Here is a 22,200-nt window from a genome sequence, read left to right on the forward strand (position 1 = left end):
ATCTTCGTCTCCTCATCTGCCCCATAGTCTTGCCCCCTCGCTGATCTTCAGTATCCTCCTCTCTGTGCGTATCGATCTGCCCCCTTCTCTTGCCCCCATCTTGATACCCTCGTCCCTTCCCTCCCAGTTCCACTTCTGACCCTTTGTCTCTCCCCACCTCCTCTGGTCTCCTCTTACTTCTGCCCCTCTTTTTCCTCTCTGTTTTGCTCACTCTCTCACTTCTGCTTCTCCTCTCTCAACCCATTCTGTTGTCCCCTCTCTCCTCTTCACTTTTCCTGCTTCTGCTCCTCTGTCTCACCCCACAGTAGCCGAGAACTAGGGGCAGAGACAAATCGAACATTCCTTAGTATGCTACTATGAAGTTAGATGAAGTCAGCCAGCTACTCGAACTTCACAACAAATGTAGAAAATGGCTTTTAAAAATCATATCCAATATGAATTGTTATAAACCTCGTAACTAGTTTAAATTAACCAATTTCTTGCAAATTGGTGAACTTGGCCAATTTATTCATTTAGGAATTGGCTTAAGCTAATCAGCTTTCAGCCATAAAAAAAAAAAAAACCTGAAGGAGCTTCTGAAACTACGAGATTTCAGACACACAATGAAATCTCTGTGACAGCTTTACCCTAGAAAGTATGTGTTTTAGCATTTAGAAGGCAGAAAGCTTCACCTGAATTTTATGCCATCTGTCAAACATGGATTCTTTCCTATGTGCTGGGGCTGAGCTATCTCTGCACTGCAGTCCCTTGACTTTCATAATTTCAAAAATTAATTCTGTCATACAGACAGGAGTAGAAAGAGGCGATTGATACAGTGGAAAGGAAGCAGATTCCAGAATCAGATCTTGGAGTGGTTCCTTACCTCTCTGTGCTCCAGTTTGCCTATTTGTAAAAACATGCAGATAAGTTAGAGAATGAGGATAAAGCACCAAGCCTGGCATATGGTATACTGTCAGCATGTTTTACAAATATCTACGTATCCTTGCTGTGTACCATACAGGATGGCAGGCATCATAAACATTGTAGAAAATGATGCATGCAACTGTGTGACGATACTGTGAGCTGATGATTGTACACTCTGGATGGTTTGTATGGTGTGTGAATATATCTCAATAAAACTGCATTAAAGAATAATAATAATAATAAAACTAAAAAAACAATGCATAGACCCTGTTCTTTTGATGATGACAATTTACATTTATTGACCATTTCTTTGTTCTTGTCAGACTCAAATCCAGGGCTTTCTGACCCTGAAGTCACTTCTAATTCCTTTCTTTGATTGTTCATCACCATAAATACTGGGCACTAGGCAATTTATCCAGTGGAGTGGCCTTTTTAAGTGTCTTTGGTCCTGAGGGATCCTGGGAAGCAGCTCTCTCCCAGGTCTTCCAGGAAATTGTTTCTGACCTGGAAAGAGACCAGCTACAGCTCCTAAAACCAGGATAAAGTTCTCCTCAACTACCCCAGTTCTGAGGCAGAAGAACTTTGGGGGATACAAAGCAGAGTAACACTGAAGCTTTTATAGATATATAATAAATTCCTTTTCTAAAGACATTTACAAATAGGATTTCAAACCCCATATCAAATCTTCTATCATTTGACACTTCAATATATTTGATAGTTCAGTATATCTTCTCGGTCCAAGAGACTCAGAAAGATAGAAATAAATAAACCACGTAACACTATAGTTTCAAACATCATATTTTAGGCAGGTAAAAATATCTCATTTTAACAGATCATGCAAATATGAGCATAAGACACAGAACACCAGCTTTTACAGCCAATCCTATTTGCTACACACTTTATGGTTTGGCATCAAGTTTTAAAATACAGACCACAACCAGACTGTAGCAAAAACACCAAGTAAAATAGTCTATCTTCAGGCCTTTGCTAGTTTTTACTGAAGTATGACTATAAAAGAACATGACAACACTTTAAACAAGCACACTGGGTCTTATGGATAAAAATGCACCTTGTCCCTTCAAAGGAGTCACCTTTTGTGGCCACAGACTTATGCCATGACAGCTGTTCCTCCTCCAACATAGTTTTTTGAGGGCTGCTATCATATTCGTGTGCAGGTACTTAGTAGGACAAATCTTTGCCTTTTGGAGAAAATGTGTTACAATGAGCTGGAACTAGACAGGCTTTTCATTCCTGCTCTCTCACGCCATGAGTTGTGTGACCTCACAACTTATTTAAGCTTGCTGCATCTCACATGCTTCTCTGTAAACTAGAGCTAGTAACAACTCCCACCTGTGCGAGGATGATAGGCAATAAACCTGGGATATATTCCTAACCTAGGATAGCCCTCAAGCAATATGGGTTTCTTTCCCCTATTCTTTTTTTGTTTAATTTGCCAACCACTCAAAAGTATTTTTTTCCACTTTCTTTTGAGGGCAGATTTTAATCATTACTTTTTAATAGCCAAAAAGAATTTGGGGTTGAAAACGATGGCTGTTCAAGCTGCATAATTTCCTACCAATAAGGTATGCATGAGAGAGAAATAATAATGTGAAATTTCCAGGGGAAAGGGGCAAGGTTTAGACACTGGTTCTGGAAAAAGCTGTAAAAGAAGTTCAGAAAATGTGTTCTGAGAAGTGACAGGAAGAGCTGTCACACCTCTCAAAGTGACCCTTTAACGAGGAGAGCCCATATCTGCTGTGTAAAGTCTGCACAGCACGAAAGCTCCATTCCAGGAAGGCTCGAGAATTCTAATTCCCCAGTGAAACTCTACCCACATGTCCTTTCAATTGGCAATCAATTCAAGTCCGAAAGCTTGAATTACAGTAGGAGTCTAAAGTTCCCACATTTCCTGAGCGGCAAGAGGGCTCTGTCCAGGTCTGAGTCTCTTGGAAATACTCAGCTTTCTACACAGAGTACAGTTTTTCAGCTGACCACCACCGTCTGCTGTGCTTCCAGTACTGCAGAAGAACTTTCCAAATGACCCAGCCCACTAAAACTATCCTTTTGACTCCAGAAAGCTCAGGAGCATGGAACACGCAGGCATTCATCTTCCATCTCCTCCTTGGCCATTCTAAGCCTCCCTTAGGAGCGGATGTGAAGAATTTTTTTGAACGTCTTCTTGAAGTTCTCATTGCATAAGGGATAGATGAAGGGGTTCAATGTGGAGTTGATGTAACCCAGCCAGATGGTGACCGTGTGCACATGCTTATTGAAGCAGCTCTCGCAAAAGGCAATGACCATGAAGAAGACGAAGTAAGGAATCCAGCAAAGGATGAAAGCTGCCATGATAAAACCCAATTGTTTGGCAGCCTTTCGTTCACGGTTCATGTGCAACCCAGACACATACTGTCTCGAATGTGAGCGGAGCCTCTTCCACGTGAACTTGATATAATCTAGGCCTGTGCTAGACCCACTTCTCAACTGGCCTTTCCCCGATGCCGGCTCGGTGGGGGTGTCTGAGTCTGTCCGGGAGCAGGACTGGCTATCACCTCCGGTTTGCTCCTCTGATGTCTCACCAGCCTCATGCATGCTCAGGCCCTGCTCGTTCATCTCAGGCTGGCTCTGGTTGATGGTGTCAGACCCCGTGCTACTCTCCTCTGCGGCAGTCTGCGTCGATACAATGTGAAGTGGAAGACAGTGAGGTTTAGCCACTTCTTCATCTTCCTCTTGGCTGAAGACAACTGGGGATTTCATCTCCTCTGGGTCTTGGAACGGTGACTTCAAGACCTGTCCACCTCCAGCATCTTTTGGCTTCCTTTTCAGAACCTCCCAGGGAGACTCCTTGCCCAGTTTCTTGGAACCCATCTTGGGATTCTCCAGCTTCGGCTTAATTTCTGAGAAGGAGGGAAGGGACCCATCGATGAGCTCCCGGTGCTGGCAGTGCTGCCGTACGGCCTTGTAGATCTTGGCATAGAACCACAGCATGAGCAGCGTGGGCAGGTAGAAGTTGATGATGGCGGTCATGATCTTGAACCAGGTGACGTTGTAGAAGTCCGTATCGCACCTGTCCTCCTGGGACCCTGTGGGCTCCAGTTTGAAGCGATTCCAGCAGAGAATGGGAATGATCCACAGGAAGGAGAGAAACCAGGCCCCCAAGATGGTAGCCGTTGCTCGGGTCTTGGTACGATACTTCAGGTACCTGAGGGGCTGCTGGACAGAGCGGTAGCGATCAATGCACAAGATGAAAACACTGAAAATTGACGCGGTGCTGGCCACGTAGTCCATGGATAGCCAAAAGAGGCAGAGAGGTCGGCCCAGGGACTGCTTGGGCATGAGGAGGTAGAGGATGTTCAAGGGCATGACGGCGGCCCCCACGATCAGGTCTGCCACTGAGAGGCTGATGATGTACAGGTTCCCCACAGTGTGCAGTTTCCGCTCGCTCCGGACAGCGTACAGGACCAGCAGGTTCAGCCCCACGGTGACCAAGGAGATGGAGCTCAGGAACACTACCAGGGGCATGAACTGGGGGCTGGCCATGGTGGTCTCGTTCCCCTCAAACATCTTGTCTTCTAAGGTGCAAGAGGAGTTGAGGAGGGTCATCTATACAAGAGCAACCTCCAGCTATGGCTCCTTCCCTGGAAGGAAGGATACAAGGATTCTGGTCAGTGATTTGGTGATCAGCACAGTCCCTCAGTAGCATCGTGATTGTCAAACTAAGGGTGCATGCTGGAGGGATGGGGGGCACTTCTGGTTACCTACCCAACAGCCTTGTCCCATTCTGCCTTCTTCCCCATCCACCCATCCATCCACCCATCCATCCACCCATCTATCCACCCATCCATCCACCCACCCACCCACTCATCCATCCATCCATCCATCCATCTACCCACCCACCCATCCACCCACCCATCCACCCATCCATCCACCCACCCATCCATCCACCCATCCATCCACCCACCCACCCATCCACCCATCCATCCACCCATCCATCCACCCATCCACCCACCCATCCATCCATCCATCCACCCATCTACCCATCCACCCATCCATCCACCCATCCATCCACCCACCCACCCACCCATCCATCCATCCATCCACCCATCAACCCATCCATCCACCCATCCACCCACCCACCCACGCATCCATCCACCCACCCACCCACCCATCCACCCATCCACCCACCCATCCACCATCCACCCATCCATCCACCCACCCACCCATCCATCCATCCATCCATCCATCCAATGACTATTGAATTCCTCACAGCAAACAGACAAAAATCTTTGCCCTCACGGAGCTTACATTCTAGCAAGGGAATTGGGCAAAAAAATAGTTTGTATAAGGCTGATTCTACCCATGTTCTGGGGAGACAGGATGCATCATGATTTGTCCAAGCTTGAATGGGGTAACCTAGATCCTTTTTTGCCAGTGACTGGTTATTTTGGTTTCCCAAAGGCTAAAACAAATACCATGCAATAGGTTGGCTTAACAGCAGGAATTTACTGGCTCACGGTTTCAGAGGCTAGAAGGCCTGCTTCCTCCAGGGGTCAGTATCTTTAGGCTGGCCAGCAATCTTTGGGGTTCCTTGGTTTATCCATCATATGATGATGTATATGGCAGTGTCTTCTCCTTTCGCTTCTGAGTTCTGATGACTTCCAGCTTCTGTGCTCTCCGTGGCACTCTCTCTCTCTCTCTCCCTCTCCTCTTGCTCTCTCTCTCTCAATTTGATTCTATTTACACAAGCCTCCAGTAATTCAGATTAAAGCCCAACCTGATTCAATTAGGTACACCTTAACTGAAGTAACATCTTCAAGAGATCTATTTATAAAGGGTCCACACCCACCGCACCAGGGGCTTGGGACCTAAACATGCCTTTTGCGAACATGACAGTCCTCAACATCAGCCTATGAGTGGACATGAGCCAGACAGTAGTGGTCACTGAATTGGATGGGGAAGTCTGATGGTAGAGGCAGTGTCCTAGGGGAGTTCTTTCTCTCTGATAAATGAGCAAAATAAGGAATAGACAAATTTCCCACTTGCCCTTCTTCCTGCCAGGAAGTGATGTGGTTTATTTATTTGAACTTTGCCTTCCACTATAGAATTTATCTGGCCTTGTATGAAAGTAAAAATAATTTGTTTTTGTTAAATTATTGAGCGAAATGGGGCAAGGGAAGTCATCTTGTAGGATCAGTGAAATGCCAAGAAAATCATGAAGCCACAATCCAGAACCCTGCTATACTCTTCCTCTTTAAATAACATATATACATAAAAGCAATAAATTTCAAAGTACATCGCAACACTTAGTTGTAGAACAGATTTCAGAGTTTGGTATGGGTTACATTTCCATAATTTTAGGTTTTTATTTCTAGCTGCTCTAAGGTAGCAGAGGCTGAAAGAAATATCAGTATAATGATTCAGCAATCATACTCATTTGTTAAACCCAACTTTCTCTGTATAATTCCACCATCACCTTTGATCTTTCTCCCACTCTTTAGGAGTATTTGGGCTATGGCCATTCTATCTTTTTCATGTTGGAAGGAGCTGTCAATAATATGGGAGAAGGGGATGGAACTAGTTGATGTTCTGGAGAGGCTGGCTCCTCTGCATTTCAGGGCTTATCTGGTCCAGGGACCCATCTGGAGGTTGTAGGTTTTGGAAAGTTACCCTAGTGCATGGAACCTTTGTAGAATCTTATATAATGCCCTAGGGGTTCTTTGGGATTGGCAGGAATGGTTTTGGTTGGGCATTGGCAAGTTATGAGAGTCATTAAATTTTTTATATTCATCAAAAAGTGGCATGACTTTAAAGAAAATTTATAAACACTAACAGACAGTATATATTTCTCTCAATGATTTAACAAAAACCAATTATTTTTACTTTATTACAAGGCCAGACAAATTCTATAGTGGAAGGCAAAATTCAAATAAATTGTTTACGATAAAAAAGCAAGACCCAAGGCAAAACCTTAGGGTTAGTTTGTTGGAAAAGCACCATTTGAGTAGCACTGATTTGGCCCCAGCTCTGTTACTATCTTTTGAGCGATCTCTCGGCCTCTGTTTCTCACACATCCCAGGTGTAAGGTGGGATAAATGAACTCCAAAGGCTTTTTTCCAGGTTTCTTTTTCACAGCCTGCTTTAGGTATTTTATTTATTTATTTATTACTTATTTTCCTTGTAGGTATTTTTAGAGCTCTTCCTCCAGCTCTGAGCTGTCACAGCTGCAGTAATCCTCTGGCATCTCTGACCTCCTTAGTACCATCCCATTCTCTTCCTACTCCTCTTAAATGCTCATACGGCCCAAAGGCCTACTCTCTGCTCCTCTCACCCTCTGCTCCCTGTCTCAGGGACCTTATCCACGCCCTCCACCCCCACCATCACCTCTATGGGGATAACCCCAAATCTCCTTCTTCAGCCTGTATCCTTCCCCATTACTACATCTAATACCTTGCAGCTTCACCTTCAGCCCCACAAGTCCAACAGTTACCTCTTAAAGGAGGAAAATTAGGTGTGGGAGTTTGAAGCTGTATGTACCCCAGAAAACATCATGTTCTTAAAGGTAATCCATTCCTATGGGTGTAGACCCACTGTGGGTGGGACCTCTGGATCAGGCTATTTCAGTTGAGGCAGGCCCCAGGTGGGTCTTAATCCTCTGACTGGAGTCCTTTATAAGAGGATGAAAAACAGAGAAGAAACAGAAAAAAGCCAGAGAAGCTCAGAGAGGAAGCCATGAAAGTCAGAAGCTGGAAGCAACAAAACCCAGGAGAGGGGATCACGTGACAGAAGCAGCCTGTCTTTCAGAGTCCAGGATTCATCCTGTTGATTCCTTGATTTGGACATTTTCACAGCCTCAGAATTGCAAACTTCTAAGTTAATAAATCTCCATTGTAATAGCCAACTCATTTCTGGTATATTGCATTTCATCAGCTTTAGCAAACTGAAACAGTAGATTAAGTGTCATCTCAGGGATTTTGTTGGGAAGAAACAGAAAACAGTTCCCTAAAAATATTCACATAGCCTGGCGTTCACTAGGTAGCGCTGTTAACCCTCAGTTCCTACAGATATGTCTCATTTCTTTCTCCTTATCTGGCACACAGGGGAATCAAGGAATCAGTAATGTTTTTCATTGTAAATATACTCTGTACCATACAACAATTATATTACACAGGAAAATAATGTTTTTTACTAAAAAATATTTTTCTTTTTTATTAAAAAAGGAAAGTTGTTATGATTGGATTAACATCTGAACTAAAAATTTGTGTAGTGGTTTGAGTATTTTCAGGGTGGAATCTACTGAGTCTGCATCTTACTTTGAAATGCAAAAAAAGTAAGTTGGATTGATGGTTGGTTAAAAGAATGGATGAATGAACAGATATACTATAAAGCAAATAGAGCAAAATATTAATTTGTAATCCAGCTGGTAGGGATACGGGTGGTCATTGTACATCTTCCCACTTTTCTGTCTTATTGATAATTGTCATAATAAAATGTTGGGGATAAATACTGTACCATAAATTTATCTTCATCCCCTATTACTCTATGTAATAGAGTAAATAGTGTAAACTCGATTCTTTATCGCATTCTCTCCTGTGGAGCTCGGATACATTATTTTTTGTGAAGATAGAAGCACATGAATAATATATGTTTGTTAACGGAAGCATAAACGACATAGGCGCAGGGCACTCTTTAGTATCTCAGCTCAAAAATTATCCAATCAACAAACATTCACTTTTTTTTTGTATGCTCTATGGCGGGGTCACATTTCATTCTTTTTCCATGTGAGTATCCCGTTATTGCAGCACCCTTTGTTGAAATTTTGTTTGTTTGTCTCTTTGTTTTTGTTGGTTTCTTTGGGAAGTTCCTGGGCCGAATCGAGCCCAGGTCGACTGCACGGCGGGCGGGCGAGAATTCTACCGCTGAACTACCCGCGCAGTCCCAACAAACATTTACTTTCGAAAGGTTCCTTTTCAACTCAGTGACGTGTTTTGAGAACAACAGAAAAAAAAAAAAAGATCCACGTTTGTCCTCAGAAGCCGCCAGATTAGGAAGAATGATGCCTGGAAAAGCCGCAGCGGCACTCACGCCCGGCCCTGCGCTGGATGCCCGCCCGCTCCGAGGAAGCAGGAGCAAGCCCTAGGAAGCCCGGCAGGGGCTGGGCTGCGCTGCGCTGGGCTGTGCTGGGTTGCGCTGGGCTGCGCTGGGCTGGGCTGCGCTGGGCTGCGCTGGGCTGCGCTGGGCTGCGCTGGGCTGCGCTGGGCTGCGCTGGGCTGCGCTGGGCTGCGCTGGGCTGGGGGCGGGAGCGGGGAATCTCAGGGCTGCGCTGGGCTGGGGGCGGGAGCGGGGAATCTCAGGCCACCCAAGAGGGCAGCCGCGGGAGCGGCAGGAAAGGCGCACAGGGAAACATTTCCCCCCTCTACGCGGCATCTACCTGACAGCCCACTCAGGATCCAGCGCAAAAGTGAACATTTAAAAATTATTACCCAGGAGCAGGCACCGTTCCCTCCCTGGGGGATCTGCATTTTGAAACACAGACCTGCGAGTGGGTTTCCCTGTACACGATCCAAAGGAGCTTTGGACACTCTGGCAAACAGCGTGGTGGGGGAGGGGGGTGCGGGGGTGCGGACTGGGGTCACGGATCCTTGGCTGCTCTCCTCATTTCCCCTCACGCCATAGAAGACCCCTCTCTCCTCAGGCCACCCAGACCCTTTTCTGGATCTGTGGCGCCCTTTTTGTGGCAAAAGTCAAGCCTACAGACATGGTCCTGGCGAGAGAGACAGAGAGAGAGAGAGAGAGAGATCGGAAGCTGGAGGAGATGCTTCAGGGAAGGCATCTCGAGAAGAAGGTGGGCACCTGTGAGTCTTCTATGAGGTGGGTCCTCAGAGAGGCAGCGCTGGGCCTGTGAGAGGTGGAAGCCAGAGTTCTCGCCCTCTGAGCAAGCAACATGTGTCTCCAGTTTCTTCATCTGTGAGACAGGGAAAGGATCCATAGCCTGCCTTGTGGGGCTGTTGGGAGGATGGGTTGGGAGAAAAGCTTCACAAACCCCACGGTGATAATAACTTGGCAAGAAGCAGAAGTGGGACCTCCTCTGAGAGGTGGCGTCCACAAGCAAACCATCGTTTTTGCATTAAGGCAATGGCACCATCCCAAAACTATTAGCCTGGAGTCTTTTACTAGAGTGTTTACAAATAGCCCAATCAAACCAGGTCTGTATGCCAGCAAGTAAACAAAGATGGTCCTCAGAAGGCTGCCTAGATCAGCTATGACACAACCAGCCCTGCACGGCACTGGTGCTTTAAATCCCTCCACAAGCCCCTAAGAGAGGGCTGGCTACCCCTGTGGTAGAGATGCAGATACAGTCATCTCAGGCTCAGAGGGGGGAAGCAACTTACTCAGGGTCACACAGCTGGGAAATGGTGAGGCTGGTCTATCTTGTTCAGGGTTTCCCAACCTTGGCACTGTTGACATTTTAGGCAGGGTAATTATTTGTTGTGAGGGACTGTCCTTTAGTGTCTGATGTTTAGCCGCCACTCTGGTCCCACTACTCACTAGATGTCAGTACCACCCCCAAATCCTGACAATCTAATATGTCTCCAGACATTGTCAGAAATCCCCTGGGGAGGGGGGTGGGGTCGCAGAATTACCCTCAGTGGAGAACTACTAAAAAATATGCACCCTGAAGTACTCTACTGCATTGCCTCCCAAAGAGTATGGCTTTCAGCTCAAGAGAAGGAAGGATTTTCTAAAATAGATGTTACTACCTAACAATGCAATAGTAAGCTTCTCATCGTGGGAAGAATGCAAGAAGAGGTTGCCTGGATCTAATTCCATATTGCAAATACTCTGCTTTCTCAAGGACAATATTTACCTGAGTAAAACTTGCAGATGCTTGTCTTAAATGAAGGAGATTTACAGATTATCAGGAAGGAGAGGCAAAAGAAAGCAGAGGGTCTGGAGGGATGCTTCATGTTAAAGATGCTCCTGGCAGACTCATCACCTATATCTCCCTCCATTTCAGCAAGACATGGAAAGCTTAAATCTCTCTTGATTTAAATCTTAAATCAAGACATGGAAAGCTTAAATCTCTCTTGAGGGGGTTAAGGGCCCCTCACCAGCTAGGCCAGATATTTCACTTTCCTAAGCCTCAGTTTTCCTTGACTAGTATAGTGCCTGGCATCCAGGAGATGCTTAATTAATAGCAGCTGTTTTTTTTTTTTTCCACTTCCATATCTTGGCAAGGGAAATTGCTGGCTCAGTCTGGCTCAGAGGATTTATCCTTGACCTCTCCCCGTTTTTCACTGGGGCAGAAATTGCTAATTGTCTTCCAATATCAGTTCTCCTCTATTGTTTAGGAATAGTCCCCTGCTTTTTAGCTGAGGACCTGGTAGCTTGGAATAAAGACTATATTTCTCAGGCTCTTTTATAGCTAGGTGTGGCCATGAATATAAATGGGGGGTAGTTGGTGACTTCCAGAAAGCAGCCCTAAAGGGAGGGTATGCACTTTACTTGGGTGCTTCATTCCTCCTGTTGGCAGGACTGCAGATATGATGTGTAGAGCTTAGGCAGCCATCTTGGGACCATGATGAAGAAGCCACAAACTGATAAAGGTGAAGCAGTAATAGGGAGTTAGTTGAGGTCCCTGATGATCAGACAGCTTCCGTATCAGTCCAAGACGGTCCACCTCCAGACCTTGTTGAAGCCACTATTAGTTTGGATTTCCTATCACCTGCAGCCAAACTGAATCCTACCTGAAACACTGTCCCTGACTTTAAGGAGTTTCTAAGTTAGTATAAAAAGAAATACAAAAGAAAAACAGCAGCATAAAATTTAAATTAAACTTTTAAACCCCTGAAATGCAGAGGAGAAAGGAACTAACTCTCCCAAGGCAGAGCACAAATGCCAGGAAGGAGTACGGACTGGGCTTTGAAGGATGTGTAGAAGTTCACCGGGATGAAGAAAGAGGGATTTAAGGCTGAGCAGAAGAAAGAAGAAAAGAACTGAGCTGAGTTGGAGTAGTTGGGAGGGAATCATTGAAAGTGAAAGGGAGCATGGAACAACAAATCTGGAAATGCATGGTGGATTTCTGACATAAGAGTATAAGCTTGTTCTTTTACACCACTGTGTTTTTACCAATCTTGTTCCTCCTGCCTGGAGCACCCTTTTGCCAAGATGCTCTTAGTCGCTCCTCGTTCTGTGTACTCACAACACTCTTACCATCCCGGCACCCCTTCTGTATCACCTGTCTTGTGACAGTATCAGCCTTTCTTTAGCTGATTCTCCCCAACTAGACTAGAAAACTTCCAGGGCAGGGATGTGGCTGGTGAAATGCAATGCCCGTGGACCACAAGGGAAGCCCCCTCCATGAAGCGGGGTCACTTGCTGCTGTCTCTCTTGTACCTGCCTGGCTCGTGACAGGTGCTCAGTGGAGGTTCACTGGATGAGCACTGAGAAAATAAGATACAAATGGATAAAGGGCAGTGGAAGACATGGAGATATGGCCCTACCTGCAGAAGGTGTAGGCATAGTTTTCATAAGGTCGTTGAAACCAGCAAAAAAATTCGAGGTAAGGGTGGGCCACGGTGGCTCAGTGGCAGAGTTCTCACCTGCCATGCCAGAGACCCGGGTTCAATTCCTGGTGTCTGCCCATGTTAAAAAAAAAAAAAAATTCGAAGTAAAATTTATCCTCTTGATAAATTACTGGACCACATCTTTTGGCTAACTTTTCTACTTCTCCCTGGAAATGTTTATCATTAGAAATTTCTTTTGTGGTAATCCAAACATGAAAAAGGATTTATGCATAAAGATGCTCCCTGAGATATTATTTATGATGGGAAACAAAAGGAAATAACCGAATATCTCACACTGGGGAACTGAATATCTTCTGAGAGAGTTACAGAATAGAACATCATGCAGCCAGTGATAATGACATTTATGGAGCACCATAATGATAAGGGAAAATGCTTATGATGAAATTAAATTTACTAAAGAGGTTGTTTGCCCAGGATGATGTCAGTTCTATTAACTAATAAGCTTAGAGGTGAATCACTAATATGGTAACAGTGGTTTTCTCTTGGTAATGGCTGATATTTACTGTCTTCAGTATTTGCCAACATTTCAACAATGAAATGTCTTAATTTTAAAGTCGGGAAAATAAGAACTAACTGCATTCATTTTTAAAAGCAACACGAAATGGATTTATTCCATTGTAAACATAATAAAAAGAAAGAAGCATCCTCACATTCTTTTATTGTCTTTTACAAAAGTAAGAGTCTGGGATTCCTTTCTCGGTTCATTCTGAACTGCTTTACCTACCACTCTCCATTCCAAACTGGTCGAATCCCTTCCTCATTTGCATTGGATGGTTATTGTGGTTAAAAAAAAAAAAGTCAGAACCTTAATTTCTTTGCTCCAATTCTGAGAAAGAGGCATCATGCATGAGGATGCCTTAAGTAGTGCACATTCTCATTAAGTCTGGAGAGGGCATAATTTCCATAAACCACCCAAGCATATCAGTGCCACTGGCTGTGGTGCACAGAGCAGACTGCAAATAGCAAACCCCCTTTATGAACCCAGGGCTGCAGGAGCTTGGCTGGGGGGCTACGGGGCAAGGAGCTAGCCTGGGGTGAGACCAAGAGGTAGGGGGTCTTGTGGCAGGCCGTGGCCCCAGTGGCTTTTCTGAGAGAGGGGTACACGTTCAGATGTCTGTAGGGACAGTTACAAGAATGGAGGACTATGTGTAGAACAAGAGGGAAGGTGGGGACCGGGGCTGCATGGATGCCACATTCTCTGAAGAGAAGCCACTGACTGCTGCAGGCCCAGATCTGCTTATTTATCAAATGAAGCTTGAATCTGCATTTTTACACGAACTCTTTTAGTTTTTTAAATGTCACTCATTCAATTGTTTCAGTTTTTGTCTTGAATACTACGCAGCTCAAACAAACTCATATTGGGGATACGACCTGTGAGTCCCCAGCTGGACATCTCAATCTATGTAGGATGCTGAATCTGAAAGAGTTGACACTTCAGGAAACACATTTGGGGGTATTTTTCTAGCTCACCACAAGCCTCCCTGTTTGAGAAGCAGCATCTCACCTAGAGGTGGGCTCTGGTAGCCAGACTTATGTCCCTGGGCATGTGTGACCGGATCAGAGGTCCCCAATACAAAATGGGTCAATCAGTCCAATTCTCTCTTCCAGAAAACTGCAATTGAGATTGTGCAATTCAAGACAGACTGTTGGTGCCCTGAATTGAAAGAATGGGGTGCAGGGCTGAGGCTGCCACTGAGGGACAGCCTTGCTCATCTTTGGGCACACCGAAGTAGCGGAAGGGACAGAAAGCCCAATGCCTCAGGTGCTGAGATAGCTGGATATCTACATACAAAAAGCTGAACTCAAACCTGTCCCTCATGCTCTATGCAAAAATTAACAAAAAATGGATGGTGGTTCTAAATGTAAGAACAAAAACCAAGAAAACTTTTAGAAGAAATCATAGGGAGAAAGTTTTGCGACCTTGCATTAGACAAAGACTTTTTTAGATATGACACCCAAAGTATGATCAATGAAAGGGAAAAAAAAGATGAATGGATTTCATCAAAATTAAAACCTTTTGTACTTCCAAATGCATCATTTAGAAAGTGAAAAGCTGCAGACTGAGAGAAGATATTTGTAGATCACAGACCTGAAAAAGAGCTTGTATCCAGAAAATAGAAAGAATTCTTCCCACACATTAGAAAGATACTAACACAAATAAAAATGGGCAAAAGAACTGAACAGACATTTCATCAAAGGAGAAAGAGGAATTAGGGGAGGGGAAATGGGTAGCTATTGGTTAATGGGTAAAACTTCTGTTTTGGGTGATAAAAAAGTGCTGATGATGTTAATGTTAGCAAGACATTGTAAATGTAATTAATGCCATTGAATCATACACTTAAAATGGCAATTTTATGTTATAAAAAAGAGAAGACATATAGGAATGGCCTATAAGCACATGAAAAGATGTTCAACGTCATTAGACATTAGGGAAATGCAAGTCCAAACCATGCCCTCTGGAATGGCTACAAATAAAAAACAGGGGCAATAATAAGTGTAGGTGAGGATGAGGAGAAATTGGAACCCTCATATGCTGCTGGTGAGAGTGTGAGATGGGTGCAGCCACTTTAGAAAAGAGTTTGCCAGTTACTTCAAAAAAGTTAAACATACATTTACCATATGACCCAACAATTCTACTGTTTGGTATCTTCCCAAGAAAAACAAAAACAAATGTCCACACAAAATATGTATATGAATGTTCATAATAGCCAAAACTCAAATGCCCATCCACTGATGAACAGATAAACCAAGTGTGGCACGTTCACACAATGAAATATTATTTGGCAATAAAAAGAAATGAGAGTACTGTCACACGCTGCGACACGGGTGAACTTCAAAAACATTATGCTAAGTGAAAGACGCCAGCCACAAAAGACCCCATTACATGGTTCCATGTATATGAGCTGTTCAGAAAAGGCAAATCCACAGAGACAGAAAGTAGATTTGTGGCTGCTGGGGGTACTGGCGATAGGAACAGGAAGAGATCTTTTGAGATGATGGAATTATTCTAAAATTGAAGTTTGGGGATGATTGTACAACTCTGTAAATTTCCTTAAAATCATTGAAGTACGTATTTAGAATGAGTGGATTTTATGGTATGTAAATTGTGCCTTAATAAAGTTGTTTTTAAAAATCCAGTGACCTAAGGTAGAGGCTGCCTGTGTTTCTGACAGTTCCGGGCCCTCTTTGGAGACTGGCTGCCCTTGGGGTCTGTGAGATACCCAAGCAGGTATTCCTTTTTTTGGCATGAGCTAATCTTCTATTTTCAACAACTCCTCCCCAAAAAGAACTGAGAAAGAAACCAAGGACAACCCCTTATCCTCTTTCACCCTTAGTAAGCGCAGGTATGGGGAGAGGAGAAGCCCAAAATAAAAATTTTATTTTTATGATTACATTAGACTAGTCATTTAAAGTACCAACTTGAGTCTGTTTTGCAGCTTAAAGTAATTGCAGGATTTTTTTTTTTTTTAATAGCATAGGAAGGACCAGAGAAGCCATTAGGCTTCCAGGAGTTTTCATCTAAGGAGAGAGGAAGAATTAGTCCCACTTAATAAATGCAAAGTGGTGTTTTTATTCCATTCTATGTGCTATGCTTGTTAAGCAAAACTACCGCACAATCACAATAACATTTGTATGTAGATATTATTAACCCCATTTTATAGGTGAAGAAACTAAGGCTCAGAAAGAGTTAAATACTTGCCCAGTATCACAAAGCTAGTACATGGTAGAGCCAGGGTTCAGTTCAGGCCTGAGTCTCTGGCCTATGTCTTGACCTCTCCATTGTGTTGAATCCAGTGGAACTGCCCAACAGTTGGATCTCTCTGCTTTTAAAATCTATTTCTTTACATCAAGTGCTGCTCCCCAAAATATCTTTTGGGTAAAGGGCAAATAAGAATGAAGCTAAGAGTGGGTACTAAAGAACCACTAACTGTGCCACAAATCTGAGTTTCCCAGAAGCCAAAGCAAAGAGGGAAATGGGATCAATTACAACAACCTCAATGTCATTTAAATGAAAGCAGACTAGTTGCTTAGTAGAAGGACAGCTTTAGCCAATTCTAAGGCTTAGATGAAACATTTCTCATGGTTTCTTATAAAGAGGACACAGTGAGATATTACAGATAACTTCTGAGTTAATCATTAGAAGTGGAAGTAGGGACATGACTTAGCTACATGAGCCCTTTCCTCCTTTACCTTTATGCACTTTCATTTTATAATTTGGTTTAAGAGTTTAGGAAGTTGAACTTATTTGTCTGCTTTTCCACCCCCCACAACCCTCCATATCACCTAATTCCTCATACCCCACTCCCCACCCCTAGCACACCCCCATACCCTTATCTACTCCCCCTATGTCACAGGCTGAGATCTTTAAAGCCAGTCACAGGAAAAAGAACTAGAAGATTATTATTACTAAATGGAAAACAAAAGAAGTATACATATCCCAGCTCAGTTATCTCTTACCCTTTGACCTTGAAAAGCAGTAAAGCAGAAGGAAAGTAATATTTTAAAGACCTTCTACTCACATGCATTGTGCTGGAAGATTTTCCAGGTGGCCTCATTTAACCTTCCCAGTTCCTGTGACCTTACAAAGAAGGGATCATTTTCACCCACATTAAAAAATGTGGAGACCGAGGCTTCTGGAGTGCAAAGAGCTTGCACTAAGAGATCCAAAAGGAACTGAAAAGCTATTTCATTTAAAGGCCTAAGAGTGGCCCACCTTCTAAGTCCTTTATGTGAGCTCCACAATCCACTCCCCTACTGGTCCTCCTTTTTTACTATGGCGAAGGTAGAGGTGAGAGTGAATAACCACTTTAAATGAAGATTTCATGGAACTGAAAATATGGACATCTGTGCTAACATTAGACAAGGGCACAGGAATACTACACCCAGCAGAGCACATCCATGTGTCGTTTCAGGGTGTGATGAATAATGCTTTCTTCTTGTTCCATATCCCCAGAGATTAATCCTTGAGAAAGGCACTTTCAGAGACCAAACTTATCCAGGCTGTTTTCTTCTTGAAAAAAAAAAAATTGATTTATGACATTGAAGTAAATAAAAGAGCTGGCAGAAAAGAAATGAGCGGCAGATGGGATGTTTACAAGAGAGAGCTCCTAGGTAATTAGAAGTTGCTTTTACTTCCCAGTCCCCTTCAGGCAAGTGCCCAACTGTGGGGCCACCACCCCTTTCCTTTCCAGGGGCTCCTCAGCATACCAGCTGCCAGCCGAGACTCCCTCTGGTTCTGCGGTCAGGCTTATCTCTGAACAGGAGTGTATATAAGGGCATAGAAGAGGTTGAATCAGTCCAGCTACTGAATCCATTCTGGTATTCATCCATCCATCCATCTATCCATTCATTCTCTCTTCCTTCCATCAATCCATCCCTCCAGACCAAAAATCTCCACCGAGGGGTGTTCTTTGTCAAATACAGATGTGACAATAGGCAAAGGACAGCCACAGTCCCTGGCTTCATGTAGCTCACAGCTTGCACCAGTGGTCCTCAACCCCGGCTGCCTGGAGGGTTTTTTAAATGTCCTGATACTTCCACTTCCTGAAAGATGGAGTAGATGTCCTTTTCTCTATTCTTCCTGCTAAGTACAACTAAAAACCCTAGACATCATAGACAAAACAAAGTAAAGACTATGAAAGGTGGAGAAGAAAAGGTAGACCAGCTAGAGATCTAGGGACTCAAGAACGATATGGTGATGAGTTTCCTGGGTTTCCTTTTGGCCTCATATATCCGAGACTTCAAGCTGAAGAAGTTGGCCATCCAAAAATGCCAATGAGTGTACAAAGCCCTCCTCCCCCAGAAGCCCTAATGTCTCTAGCCAAAGCACCAGGGAAGGGACAGTCTAGCAAGACAGAAAACTTTTGGGCAATAGCCACTCTACTCTAGACAAACACTACCAAAAAGACCATAGCCCCAACCCTACCCAGGTCTGTAAAGGGCAAGTAGGAACCAAGACTTCCACCCTTGTCAGGCCATAATGAGACATCCCAAGCCTCCTGCTGGTCACTAGTCGTGAGCTGGGACTTCCCTCCCCATCTGGCAATGCCGAGCCCTGCTGCCGACCCTCAGAGCCAGGGTGGCACGTGGGGGTCAGTAAGCAGACAGCCCATCTTCGCCCAGCCAAGGAGTTATCAGTGAAGGCCTATGAGGGAGCTGGGTGCTGACTTCTGCTCAGCGGGAATTAGAACTCTTTCTCCTCCAGGTGCCAGTAAAAGCCAAGGGGGGTGGCTGTCCAGGGAGGACCTGGACTTCTGTTCCCACCTGGAAAAAATGAGGCTGTGCAGCCTTCCCCTGTCACTTCTTACGCCAGAGCAGTATCAAAAGAAACCAACTGAAACAGAAGATTTAAATGACACCCAGAATCTTATAATACCCCAAATGTCCACACTGCAATAAAAAAAATCACCCAGCATACCAGGAATCAGGAAGATCTCAAATGGAAAGAAAAAAGGCAATCAATAAAACTACTGCCAAGATGACAGAGATGGTAAAATTATTTGACAAAAATTTTAAGGTAGCCACAATAAAAAGAATGCTCCACTGTGCACATACGAACACGCATCAAACAAATGAAAAATAGGAAGTCTTGGCAAAGAAATAGAAGATATAGAGAAGAACCAAAAGAACATTTTAGAACTGAACAATATAATGACTGGAACTAAGAATTCCATGGATGGGATCAACAGCAGAATGGAGGAGGCAGAGGAAAGGTTCAGTGACCTGGGAGATAGAACCCGAGAAATGTGCACAATCTGAACCACAGAAGGGAAAAAAAGACTAAGGAAAAAAAGAAAGAGATGAACAGAGCCTTATTTGTGTCATAGGGGTCCTGGAAGGACAGCAGAAAGAGAACAGGTCTGAAAGTTTCCCAAATTTGGTAAGAGACATAAACCTACAAATTCAAGAAGCTGAGCTAAGCCTAAAGAGGATAAGCCCAAATACACACCACGAAACATCATCATTAAACTTCGAAAAAGTAAAGAGAAAGAAAAAAATCTCGAAAGCAGCCAGAGACAAAGAACACATACTCATAGGAGAAAAAGAGTTCTAATTCTTATTACAAACCTTGGAGACCAGGAGGCAGTGGCACAATATTTTTTCAGATGCTGAAAGATCTGTCAACCCAGAATCCTATACTCAGGGAAAATATCCTTAAGGAAGGAAGGGGAAATCAAGATATTCTCCGATGAAGGACCCATACAGGACTTGTATGCTGAAAACTACAAAACTGGCAAAAGAAGTCAACTAAGAGCTAAATAAATGGAGAGATACATAGCCAGTATTCATAGATTGGAAAACTCATGGGAAACGTCAATTCTTCCCAAACTGATAAACAGGTTTAATGTAATTCCTATCAAAATCTTAGCAAGATTAAAAAATATACAGAGAGAGAACATATTCTAAAATTTATTTGGAAAGACAAGGGAATTAGAATAACTAAAACAATTTTGAAAAAGAATGAAATGGGAGGAATCAGTCTACCCAATTTATTTCTCTTATAACTGTATGCCACTACAATTTTCTCAAAAAATTTATTTTAAAAAATATTTATTAAAATAATAAATATAATAAATAATAAATATCAATAAATTAGTCACTACACCATTTGTTAAAAATAATAAATGTATAATATAAAATAATAAAATATAAAAATAATAAATAATGATAAATTATTTATTTAAAAAAAAATACCGATACCTGGACCCACTTCCGGTCTATATGGCTTAAAGTTCCCCCAGGTAATTCAATGTATAGCCATGGTTAAAAACCACTGCTCCAGGCCAATACTTCTCAAACCTTAATAGTCACATACATTTTCTGGAGATCTTGTTAAAATCTTTCATAGGTCTGGGCAGAGCCTGAGATTCTGCTTTTCTCATCAGTGTCCAGGCAACGTCTACTCTGCTGGCCCATGAACCTCACTTTGAGTAGCAAGAGTGTCTAGACAGAGGTTGCAGCAAGGTTGGGTTCATAAGTATTGGGGAAACTTTAAAAAAATACAATACACTGTGCCCTTGCTTTGGAGATTCTAATTCAGCAGGACCAGGCGGGGCTCTGGGACGCTGCATTTTTCATAGCCTCCCTAAGTGAATGTGGTATCCAGCCAGGTTTGGCAGCCAACACCAAGGGGCCTCTTGCTCCCAGGTTCCTCTGTTTCCTCTATGAATTACCCTGCTCAGGGGCCCCTGCCTGCATTCCAAATTCTCATCTTCATTGCTGTGATGGTCAGGGTCATGTGTCAACTTGGCCAGGTGGTGGTGCCTGGTTGTCTTGCCAGGCAAGCGCTGGACTGTCTGTTGCTGTGAGGACATTTCATGGACTTAAATCATGATCACGTTGGCTGCATCCACAGCTGATTGTGTTTGTAATCAGCTAAGGGGAGTGTCTTCAACAATGAGCAATGCTTAATCTCATCACTAGAAGGCTTTTAAGGAGGATTCAGAAGAGACAGTCACTCTTCCTGCCTCAGCCAGCCAGCCTCTCCTGAGAGTTCACTGAGGACCTTCATTGGAGCTGCCAGCTCACAGCCTGCCCTATGGACCTTGGACCCTACATCCCCATGATTATGTGAGACACTTGTATACATTTTATATTTACAAATATCTCCTGCTGATTCTGCTTCTCTAGAGAACCCTAGCTAATACAATCACCCAAGGTCTGGGGCAAGACGTCCACCTCTGCCGCCAGACCTCTTGTGGCACATCAGCCTGCCAGGGGGGCTCATGCCAGTATCAGTCCCACTAGAACCTGCTCTATTGTCTCTTGCCCATTGCCAGCCTCTCTGATGCCAACTGCCTCCTCCTCTCGTTTCCCTGTTGGAGGTGCCTCAGGCCAGGCTCAACTTAGCTCTCACTTGGGCTGCTGCAATACCCCCCCAACTGGCCAGCCAGGTTTCAATCTTGTCCTGCTCGGCCTCCACCCGAGTCACTGTGTGAGCAATCTTCCTAAATCCATGTTTCCCTCCTTCGGGTATGTACTCACTGTCTTTATAATTTTTGTTGAATCTATATATCTTCCATTCCATCATTTACTTTATATATTTAAAAACAGATCCACTTTTTTTTTCAGCCTAAATTTCTTTCACTACCATATATGAAAACTAGTATCATTTATTATCTACAGGTGGTTTCCATTAAAATAAATAGGATGTAGTACATGCATGCGATGAAATTTCATTCAGCCATAAAAAGAAATGAAATTCTGACACATGCAACACTGTGGATGAACCTTGGAGACATTATGCTGAGTGAAATAAGGCAGATATAAAAGGACAAATATTATGTGGTTCCATTTATATGAAATACTAGAATAGGCAAATCCATAGAGACAAGGTAGATTAGGGGTTTGCAGAGCACAGGAGGAGAGGGTGCAATGTTTCTGTTTGGGATGATGAAATGTTTTGATAATAGATGGCAGTGTAGGTAGCACAACAATGTAAATGTAATTAATGCCACTGAATTTTGTACATGAAAGTGGTTAAAATGGGAAATTTGGGGCTATATATATGTTACCTCCAGAAAAAAATTCAAAATAAGTAAACAGGATGACAACAAAGGATTGTCCCCAGACATTGTGCTAAAGGAGGTAATTAAGAGGACTGAAATATAATTGGAAATCAGCATGAGTCAATAATATTTAATGTCACATCTGTGTACTGCTGAGGGTTACTTCAGGTACCACCTAAAATGTGATAAACGCTTTTCTAAATCTC

General features: G+C 43.5%; 1 protein-coding gene across 1 annotated transcript in view; it reads right to left on the reverse strand.

Moving 5' to 3' along the window:
- Positions 1-173: 173 nt before the first annotated feature.
- Positions 174-22,200, reverse strand: part of HRH1 (histamine receptor H1) — a 147,696-nt gene continuing 125,669 nt past the window's right edge. The window contains exon 2 of the mRNA XM_077116545.1: positions 174-4,538. Within this exon, the coding sequence (XP_076972660.1) occupies positions 3,046-4,503 (1,458 nt within the window). The 5' untranslated portion in view covers positions 4,504-4,538 and the 3' untranslated portion in view covers positions 174-3,045. The remainder of the gene's footprint in view (positions 4,539-22,200) is intronic.

The sequence above is a fragment of the Tamandua tetradactyla genome, chromosome 9 (genome assembly GCF_023851605.1).
Source record: "Tamandua tetradactyla isolate mTamTet1 chromosome 9, mTamTet1.pri, whole genome shotgun sequence".
NCBI lineage: Eukaryota > Metazoa > Chordata > Mammalia > Pilosa > Myrmecophagidae > Tamandua > Tamandua tetradactyla.